Below are 9692 nucleotides of genomic sequence, written 5' to 3'. Positions count from 1 at the left end.
CAAACAAGAACACATTAAATTTGCTCACATACAAAATATCTCAAAGTTCCGATCAACACAAATGCACATCACAACATTTTGTGTTCTGAAGAACATCATATATTATACAAAAGGCATTCACTCGATCACAGGTAGCTTCATCATACCCAGAAGTGCAAAAGACACATGTAGTATATCTAGAAACCCAAAATGATAGATGGTTATGTTCTAAAGGCCTAATAGTCCATCTATAAACCCAAAATGATGACTTGTAGAGTTTGCGAACTCCATTCACACATGTAGACGTCATCCAGAATGTGCGCCACCACCGACATCCGCTCGAACGGGTTGCGGAACCACATGATGTCCACGTCCTGCAAGCATAACATAGGTATGTTATGATTTAGGGTTATTAGGATCGCAAATGCTAAAATGCAACATAATTATAACAAAGTGCTTGAAAACCGACTACATATAGAAGTTTCGGTGCTCATGTGCTGCATTTTTTTTTTGGCCTGACACGCCCCCACATTAGAAAACATCTGCTAGTTGTCTGTACGTGACTAAAACATGACTCACACCTCAAAATTTCACACATTGACGAACTGACAGAGGCTCGAGGGATCTTTCTCTTTTGCCTCGGTTTGGAAAAAAAGAGAGGATGTTTCTGTCAATGCCCACATCGGACCGTTTCTGAACAGACAGTGATTATTCCTCCAACCAATTCACACCAAAAAACAACAGAAAGTAGATAAAACAGTTGGGGGTTCAGGCTCCTTCAGGCGGTGTTGTTGGCTTTCCCATGGACCTTGGGTCCACCTCCATCTACATGTATACAGATAACACAAGACACATTACTATGTTTAAATAGTTAAGACATACTCAAGATGGAAAGATATATTGCTTCAGAAGGATTCAACCTACATGTTTATACAACCAAGTGATAGATCGCCCTTGAGCTTGCCCCATGATAGTTAACTTCCCAATCGCATGAGGCAGGATAGCATCCTTTTTGATAATATAATTGATGACAACTTCACAGCATTCAGCACCCAGTTCCCTACCCCCTACCACTTTCTTTCTATCAGTTGATAGAACCGTAGCTTTTGCAACAGCAGTAGCATGGTTTTGATAAACATTGTACAAGATCACATCTTTTCCTTGCTGGAGAAAATGAAAACAGAAATTAAGATACTAATATTCATACACATGTGAGGTTAAGAAAGCGAAGAGGTTTGCAGCATCACCATACCAGATAATTTCGTTGTGTAACAACAGTTGGGTTCTTCTTTTTCTGCTGGTGGGCTGCTGCTGCCTTGTTCTGCTTCAATGCGGCTTCTCTATTCTCTAATAGCTCTAATTCCTGCTTCTTTTTCTGCTGAAGGGCTGCTGCTTCCTTGTTCTGCTTCAATGCAGCCTCTTTCTTCTCCAAACACTCTAGTTCCTGCTTCTTTTTCTGCTGGAGTTGATCAGCTTCCTTCTGCTCACGAATGGCTGCTTCTTTCTTTCTCTTCAAAAGATCAGCTTTCTTCTTTTCAAATACTTCCTGTGCTTCCATCATCTCTCGCTGGATCTGTTCCTCTTGTTCAACATTGTAAACAATGTGTTCTTTCACAGCAACAGACTCACCAACACTATCAGCACGTTCAGTTGGAATAACCTGAAATAGACAATCTAGATTTATTATTGTGCAGTAGCAAATGATATTGATAAATATTTTCAGAGAATAACTGTAGATGCGCAATCAACCTGTGAAGTAAGATTTCCAACAATCAAATTCTTGAGTTGGCTAAGTTCTTCCGTAAGGGCATCAATCCGAAGCTGTGTACCGTGTTGAATATCATCAACTTGCTCCTTTAGAGCTTCATTAGCACGCCAAGCTTGTTTGGTCTCTTCCTCGGCCGATTGCATCTTGGTAGATTTAAGCTTTTGACCTCCAGGTATGCGAAGATCTGCAGGACTCGGGCCTATACCGATGCAGCGAACATAGCCATTTTTCTCTCTGCCCAGCACATGTGACAGAATGTCACCTTGCTCAATTGTTTTCTCTAATAGTTCTGGATTTGTATCAATTGCCATCTCTATATCTCCCTAAATAAGCATACATAAAAAGGAAACAAGATTTATATGAATACGAGATGTAAGTATTGCTGCTGCATATGGTTTGTATTCCCAAACTATATATCCCTTCACAAACCCATAGCAAATTAAATGCTCACGAACAATAGCAGCCTCATGTCAAGAAAGGTTAAAACATTTCCTACAAGGACATAATATCGTGGTTCCTCTTGTTGAATGTGTAAAAGCAAACTCTAAAAACCCGTCTACTCCATCGGAATATTTTTTTTGTGTGTACCCTCATCCATCCAGCTCTTGTCCATTTTATCTATTATGCATTCACGATTCAGCAACCCATAAGCAACAAATATCACCATTCACATGAGCAAAGGTAGATGCATGACAAAGAGGGGTTGAACATATACCTCTAATCATTGGTAGAAGCTAGGTGCAGTATCCTCTCCTAAGGGTCGCAATGCACACTTCGTCTGTGTCTGAAAACATGCACAAACAAGGATTATTCAGACTACTGCAATGTATAACCTGGATGCATTATGCAATTGAAAGGAAATATAAAACCACCCAGGACCCAACAATTCATTGCATACTTAAGTTGACCCTAGCAGGCTGGCAGCTCATCATACAAATGAAAAAAGTGTGAGAACAATGATGCTTACATGATAAAACAATAGCACGGGTATCCCTTCTTTGTTGCTTCCACCTTAGCACCCAAACCTAGTACAATCTTTGTTGCTTCCACCTTAGCACCCAAACCTAGCTTGTACTGCTCCTGAAAGTGCACAAAATTAGTTAACAACAATGAAAACAATGGCCGGACAGATTACTTTAGTAACAACACAAAACAAGCGGGATAAACAAAGAGTCTATTACACTGCTAGGTAAATCACAAATGCAACCCTATAATGCAAAATGTATGGCTTATATTTCTGATAAACAAAACTGATGAGTTTTACTAAGAACACAAAACAAAATGTTCCATACATTTTTTGACTGAACATGCAGGAACACTGCGATGGCATTTAGTTTCAGGAACAACAGTTACAAAGGGAGGTAAAAGGAAACAAAAAACTGTACTTTCACTAGCATAATACAAGAACACCATGTAGCCTGGCAGAGGCCAAAACGTTAACCTATCTTGTTAGGGCATTTTCCAAGCCAAGAATCTCATCCCTAATCAGCCAAACCGCAGCTATAGGGGGAGTCAGAAGAAAAACAAAGAGATGTGTACTGACCTGGACGAGCGTTGCAAGGGGCGGAGGAGGGGCGGAGATGTGTGCTGACCTTCTTGTGCTGCCCGTGGCTGCCTGTACTGCTCGTTGCAAGGGGCGGAGGAGTCCAGGAGGACCGAGCGGCGGGTGGAGGGAGGCGGCGGTGGGCGGGTGGAGGGAGGTGGCGCGCGGATGGAGGAAGGCGGGCGGGTGGAGGGAGGCAGGGAGGGAGGCGCGCGGGTGGAGGGAGGCAGGGAGGGAGGCGTGCGGGTGGAGCGAGCCAGGGAGGGAGGCTGAGGCGCGCGCGGGTGAAGGCGGTGTCGGGCGGGTGGAGGAGGCGCGCCTCGCGGGTGGAGGGAGGCGCGCAGGAAGGGAGGCGCGGTGGGTGGAGGGAGGCACGGCGGGTCGAGGGAGAGGAGCGGCGGGTGGCTGCGGCTAGGGGGAGCGGCGACGGAGTGTAGCGGCGGCGGAGGTGGATCTGCGCGATGGGGAGGGAGAAAAAGGCATCCGCGGGGAAACTTATTTTCCTTGCGCGCGTGAAGTTGCCGCCAGCTCGTTGGGTTTTCCTGCGCGGCCGCGCCATATATATTTCGCTTCTCCTCATGTACATGTGCCGGCAGTAAAGGTGCCACCAAATATCTTTCCCGGCAGCTAAACTGCCTTTAAAATTTCCGACTTTTGCCGGCAGATGCCTGCCTGCGTTTCCCAACTTTTGCCGGCAGATACATTGCTGTCCTAAATTTTTACCGGCAGGTAACCTTCACCGGCAACTAAATTGCCACCATACGTCCATCTTTGCCGGCAGTTTTGGGCCACCAAATTTGGGACACGTGGTGCAGTGCATGCGTATTCGCTAAATTTGGACTCGTCCACGGAGAATCACGCATGGTCGGGGACCAAGCATCTACGCCTTCTACTCATTCCCCAACTCCTTTTTTATTTATTATTATGCCTGGCTTTCTTGCGTGGGTCAGCCCATGTGCGGCACAAGTGTGCAGTGAACCAAACCTTGCAGACCGTGACTGAGTGATTTCTACGATAAGGCCTTTAGATTTTTACATTTTGAGAAACCACACATCGATCGTAGACACATCCACGAAAGTGCATGTATCTCCTAATCACATGTTGCGACTGATTGAACTGTTTCAACCCTCGTCCAGGCTAGAGTCATGCATGCGTGCATGCCCGGCAGGCCCTATAGCTCTGTCCTTCCTACTCCCTCGGTCCCACGTTAAGCGACTCTAAGTTCGTTAAAATATGAACGTATCTATATACTGAAATACTCTAGATACATATTATATTTCGGCATTTAATATGATACGGAGAGAGTATGATTTTGTAGACAATTAACATTTGTACCGATCTTCTCTTATATGATTTTATAGACAATGGGGCAATCTAGTAATTTGGCCTTTTGTGTTGGCGCTGGGTAAGTGTGTATGCGACTACGATTTGATCGGTCTTTTGAGAAAAACTATGAGATGTATTTAAGTTTTCCTACTGTCGAAAAGAGGAACGAAACTGACCCCTTTCATCCATCGACACACACAACCATATTTATTATGAAGTCGCAAATAAGGTTTTGCAATTCATGGATAAGAGAGTGTGGAATAAAAAAAAAAGCAAGCAAAAAAGATCTACATAACCAATCTATGCATCGAGTAATCTAGTAGACCGTCAACCAACTCGGTTGAAGATATCCCGAGAGATCATCTCTAACCGGTTGTGCCTAGAGACCGAAGCGCGCTCCCACTGATCCACAAAAAGAAGAAAGGACCACAGACGAGGTAGCCTTGTAGATGACCTGCAAGAAATGCGTTGTTGTACTATTTGAAATTGCATGAATCATGTACTCAACTCAGTTTACAAAAGAAAAATGTACTTCAACTCCTATCAAAATATTAATTTTCCTTTTCTATAGCACACATTCTTGTATTTTAAAAGTTTCTAAGATTTATTTTGACAGTCTATGAATATTTGGTCTATGTTTGATTGGATACCAAAATTTTGATTGCCTAACACAAATCTTGTCAAAGTTTTGGCCACCCAAAGACCAATATTTTGGCTAGCTATAAACCAAACATACCCTCGATCCTTCTATTTGAAAGAGATGGTAAGAAACAAATAGAGAGCGGATTCTCTACTCTCGAGCACACCACTCCTCTGTTGTGCGCCCGTACCACACAATCAAAACTGCCTGCCCACTGCTTGTAGGTCCCGCTCCCGTCTCCGCTTCTTCCCCAACCTCACGCACGTGAGACCGTCTCCACGGAATACATGGCAGGGCGCGCGCGCAGTGGTGGAGACTGCGGCAGCAGTCCATGGCGGCGGCAGCGGGCCATGTGCTTCTGGCGAGTGATTTTTTTTCTTCGGCGCACTATAGAAGGAGGCCTGGTGATCTCGAGAGTACCTAAACTATTTTTCCAAATAGAAAAGAAAATCCTTACTCTTAGCCATGAAGCATGTCCAACTCAACTAGTACTACCCTCTCTTAAATGACACATTTCAGATAAAAGGTTAGACTGTCCAAAGTTTTGAAATTTTGTGCACACGAGGACAATGTAGACATACACCAGGCATATTCATACCACCACACTCAGGGCATGACCACACTCAAACACTTCAAAAGCTAAGGGAGGAGAACTGTCATGCATTCCTAAGACCATTTTGGCATTGGTAAACATTTAATTTTTATTTTTTTTCTTCATGTTTCACATCGGACCTTCAATTTCTCAGGTACAGGTCGTACAGCCCCTGAGGGTTTCGGAGACATGACGTGATATCTGCCCACATAACAACCCAGTCAACATTTTCAAGAAATACTCTCCAAAATTTCAAAAATGTAAATGGAAGAAGGTGTTTCAGAAATTAAATACAATTAGATTAAAAAAAAAGTCAGTGTGAGCTGAAATTAATTCACGTCACCTACCCCTTCCCGCGCGCCTATATAAGCGACTCCACCTCTGCTTTCCTCCCACCACTCCTCACTCCTCACCTCTGCTCTTCCTCCTCTTCTTCCCCTATCCAACACAAGCGTCCCGCCCCGCCGCCATTAACAATTGAGCTTCACATCCACCTGAAAACAAAGTTGGTCACAAGCTCACCGTAACAAGTTGAAGTAGCTACACCGTCTGCACGGTGTCTCCTCCAATGGCGCTCCAAGCATCATCGCCCTCTGCGTTCCTCGCCGTGCCGACCACAGCCCGCGCTTCTTGCCGGCGGCAGGTACAGCCGCAAACTTGCACTTGCATGTTCTTGCTTAAAATTCTGCCGTGTCGGCTCGCCGGAGCCGTCGTCGTGCTCAGCGTTCTGATCTCTGAAACGCGTACTCTGTTTCCTGGATGTGTTGCTGAATTCTGATGCGGTGTTTGCAGTTCCATGTGCGCGCGAGCGCTGCCCCGGCGGCTGGCGGCGACGGGAAGGTGATGATGAGGAAGGAGCCGACGGTGGCGGCGGCGCCGGCGCCGCGGAAGATCGACTATTCCCTGGAGAAGCCGGAGACGCCGCTGCTCGACACCATCAACTTCCCCGTCCACATGAAGAACCTCTCCACCCCGGTATATATGATAGCTTCGTCTTCTCCAGCTCCGGCGGCGACGGAACGAAAGCAAAATCTGACCGATTTTACTTGCGATATATGGCAGGACCTGGAGCAGCTGTCTTCGGAGCTCCGGGCGGAGATCGTGCACACGGTGTCCAAGACGGGGGGCCACCTGAGCGCGAGCCTGGGCGTGGTGGAGCTGTCCGTGGCGCTGCACCACGTGTTCGACACGCCGGACGACAAGATCATCTGGGACGTGGGCCACCAGTCCTACCCGCACAAGATCCTCACGGGCCGGCGCTCCCGGATGCACACGATCCGCAAGACCTCCGGCCTGGCGGGCTTCCCGAAGCGCGACGAGAGCGCGCACGACGCGTTCGGCGCCGGCCACAGCTCCACGAGCATCTCCGCCGCTCTCGGCATGGCCGTGGCCAGGGACCTCCAGGGGAAGAAGAACCACGTCATCTCCGTCATCGGCGACGGCGCCATGACGGCCGGCCAGGCCTACGAGGCCATGAACAACTCCGGCTACCTCGACTCCAACATGATCGTCGTCCTCAACGACAACAAGCAGGTCTCCCTCCCCACGGCCACCATGGACGGCCCCGCCAAGCCCGTGGGCGCGCTCAGCAAGGCGCTCACCAAGCTCCAGTCCAGCACCAAGTTCCGGAAGCTCCGGGAGGCCGCCAAGACGATAACAAAACAGATCGGGGGTTCCACCCACGAGGTCGCCGCCAAGGTCGACGAGTACGCCCGCGGCATGATCAGCGCTACGGGTTCCTCCCTCTTCGAGGAGCTCGGGCTCTACTACATCGGCCCCGTCGACGGCCACAGCCTCGAGGACCTCGTCACCATCTTCCAGAAGGTCAAATCCATGCCGGCCCCGGGCCCCGTCCTAATCCACATCGTGACCGAGAAAGGCAAGGGTTACCCGCCCGCCGAAGCCGCCGCCGACAAGATGCACGGGGTCGTCAAATTCGACCCTGTCACCGGGAAGCAGTTCAAGACGAAATCCCCGACGCTGTCCTACACGCAGTACTTCGCGGAGTCGCTGATCCGGGAAGCCGAGGCGGACGAGAAGGTGGTGGCGATCCACGCCGCCATGGGCGGCGGCACGGGGCTGAACTACTTCCAGAAGCGGTTCCCGGAGCGGTGCTTCGACGTGGGGATCGCGGAGCAGCACGCGGTGACGTTCGCGGCGGGGATGGCGGCGGAAGGGATGAAGCCCTTCTGCGCAATCTACTCGTCCTTCCTGCAGAGGGGTTACGACCAGGTGGTGCACGACGTGGACCTGCAGCGGCTCCCGGTCCGGTTCGCCATGGACCGGGCCGGGCTCGTGGGCGCAGATGGGCCGACCCACTGCGGGGCCTTTGATGTGACCTACATGGCCTGCTTGCCCAATATGGTGGTCATGGCCCCCGCCGACGAGGCCGAGCTGATGCACATGGTGGCCACGGCCAACGCTATTGACGACCGGCCCAGCTGCTTCCGGTTCCCGAGGGGGAACGGCGTCGGCGCCGTGCTTCCGGCGAACAATAAGGGGATCGCGGTTCAGATCGGGAAAGGGAGGGTGCTTGTTGGGGGGAACCGGGTGGCGCTGCTTGGGTATGGGACCATGGTGCAGGCGTGCGTCAAGGCGGCGGAGATGCTCAAGGAGCACGACGTCTTCGTCACCGTCGCCGATGCCCGGTTCTGTAAGCCGCTGGACACGCAGCTGATCCGGGATCTCGCCGCCGAGCACGAGATCCTTATTACGGCGGAGGAGGGGTCCATAGGGGGATTCGGATCGCACGTCGCGCACTACCTCGGCCTCAGCGGCCTCCTCGACGGCCACCTCAAGGTAATTAAACATCTCAAATTCAGAATACTACTGTACCATTTTCTTACAAAATTCTTCTTGTTTTTCGCCGATTGAATATGTTGCTGATAAGTTTTTTGTTTGGTTGATGTTGTTGCAGCTGAGATCGATGTTCCTGCCGGACAGGTACATCGACCACGGCGCGGCGGAGGACCAGATGGAGGAGGCTGGGCTCACGCCGAGGCACATCGCCGCCACCGTGCTGTCCCTGCTCGGTCGCCCATTGGAGGCGCTCCAGCTCAAGTAAAATCAAGCAATCCACGCCAGGAGATTAGCAGATAAAATAAAAACCAGCCAAGGAGAGATTCAGATACATCTGGAGATAGAACAGATGTGATGCTGCTGCTCCCTAGCTAATCTAACCACAAATCACAGTCAGATGGATCTTGGAAGGGCTTGGCCAGTAGGCAACAATGCTACGACTGCACTAGCTAGGTAGCTGGCAGAATTTTCTTGGCCTGTTTCAATGCTTCCAAGAGGAGAAGGAGAAGCTGGGGGATTAATTTGCTTTTGAGGAGGAGGATATTCCTTGTCAGTGACATACGCATCTTCTTCTCTTGGGTTTTGTACAGATATATCTAATTGCAAGTTTAAATAATGAAACTATGTAATGTAATGTATACTCTGTGCTTAGTCTATGGAGAAAGAAATTAAGAATGATTAATTACCATTAAGCTGATCTTGTCTCCTGGGAAAGAGCCATGCATGGGGCTTGTCAAGGTTGTGATCTCCTCCTGCATTGCGTTGTCCTTGTCTAATGCCTGAGTTGATGGAATCATGGGAGTGGATGGGTTAGCATCTGGGGGTTGTTGTCAAGGAGCAGAATATTCTCAGGTGCCATGATTTAAATGAGCTCTTGGCTTCACTCTTGTGGTTGTGGGAATACTAGCAACCTAGCAAGTAGTAGTAGCCTGTTAATTAAACGGATCGAGACACATGACCACAATCTAGAGAGACATAATCTAATGACTTGGCTCATGACTTCCATGATTAGCAGGCAGTAAGCAGTATAATATAATCAAACAGT

At 48.9% G+C, this 9692-nt stretch overlaps 1 protein-coding gene and 1 long non-coding RNA gene across 2 annotated transcripts; one reads left to right on the top strand and one right to left on the bottom strand.

The window, feature by feature from the left end:
* Positions 1-2386: 2386 nt before the first annotated feature.
* Positions 2387-3332, bottom strand: LOC104581691. The gene is made up of 4 exons (XR_729774.3): positions 3291-3332; positions 2812-2827; positions 2715-2772; positions 2387-2531 (listed from the first exon to the last, which is right to left on the bottom strand). It is a non-coding gene; the product is annotated as an uncharacterized LOC104581691 (long non-coding RNA).
* Positions 3333-6258: 2926 nt separating this feature from the next.
* Positions 6259-9339, top strand: LOC100821434 (probable 1-deoxy-D-xylulose-5-phosphate synthase 2, chloroplastic). Its single transcript, XM_003557395.4, has 4 exons — positions 6259-6491; positions 6641-6823; positions 6911-8647; positions 8766-9339. Exons 1-4 carry the CDS (start codon positions 6417-6419, stop codon positions 8910-8912), a joined length of 2142 nt encoding a protein of 713 aa, XP_003557443.1. The 5' UTR covers positions 6259-6416; the 3' UTR covers positions 8913-9339.
* The last annotated feature ends 353 nt before the right edge of the window (positions 9340-9692 follow it).

This window comes from Brachypodium distachyon, chromosome 1 (assembly GCF_000005505.3).
Source record: "Brachypodium distachyon strain Bd21 chromosome 1, Brachypodium_distachyon_v3.0, whole genome shotgun sequence".
NCBI classification, from domain to species: domain Eukaryota; kingdom Viridiplantae; phylum Streptophyta; class Magnoliopsida; order Poales; family Poaceae; genus Brachypodium; species Brachypodium distachyon.
The sequence above is the reverse complement of the archived record's forward strand: the minus strand, read 5'-3'. Positions and strand labels throughout refer to the sequence as shown.

Excerpts from the sequence above, each read along its gene's own strand:
- LOC100821434 (XM_003557395.4), top strand. The coding sequence starts at position 6,417 with ATGGCGCTCCAAGCATCATCGCCCTCTGCGTTCCTCGCCGTGCCGACC. Across the intron at positions 6,492-6,640 it reads GCGCTTCTTGCCGGCGGCAG|TTCCATGTGCGCGCGAGCGC; the intron begins GTACAGCCGCAA and ends CGGTGTTTGCAG. Across the intron at positions 8,648-8,765 it reads TCCTCGACGGCCACCTCAAG|CTGAGATCGATGTTCCTGCC; the intron begins GTAATTAAACAT and ends ATGTTGTTGCAG.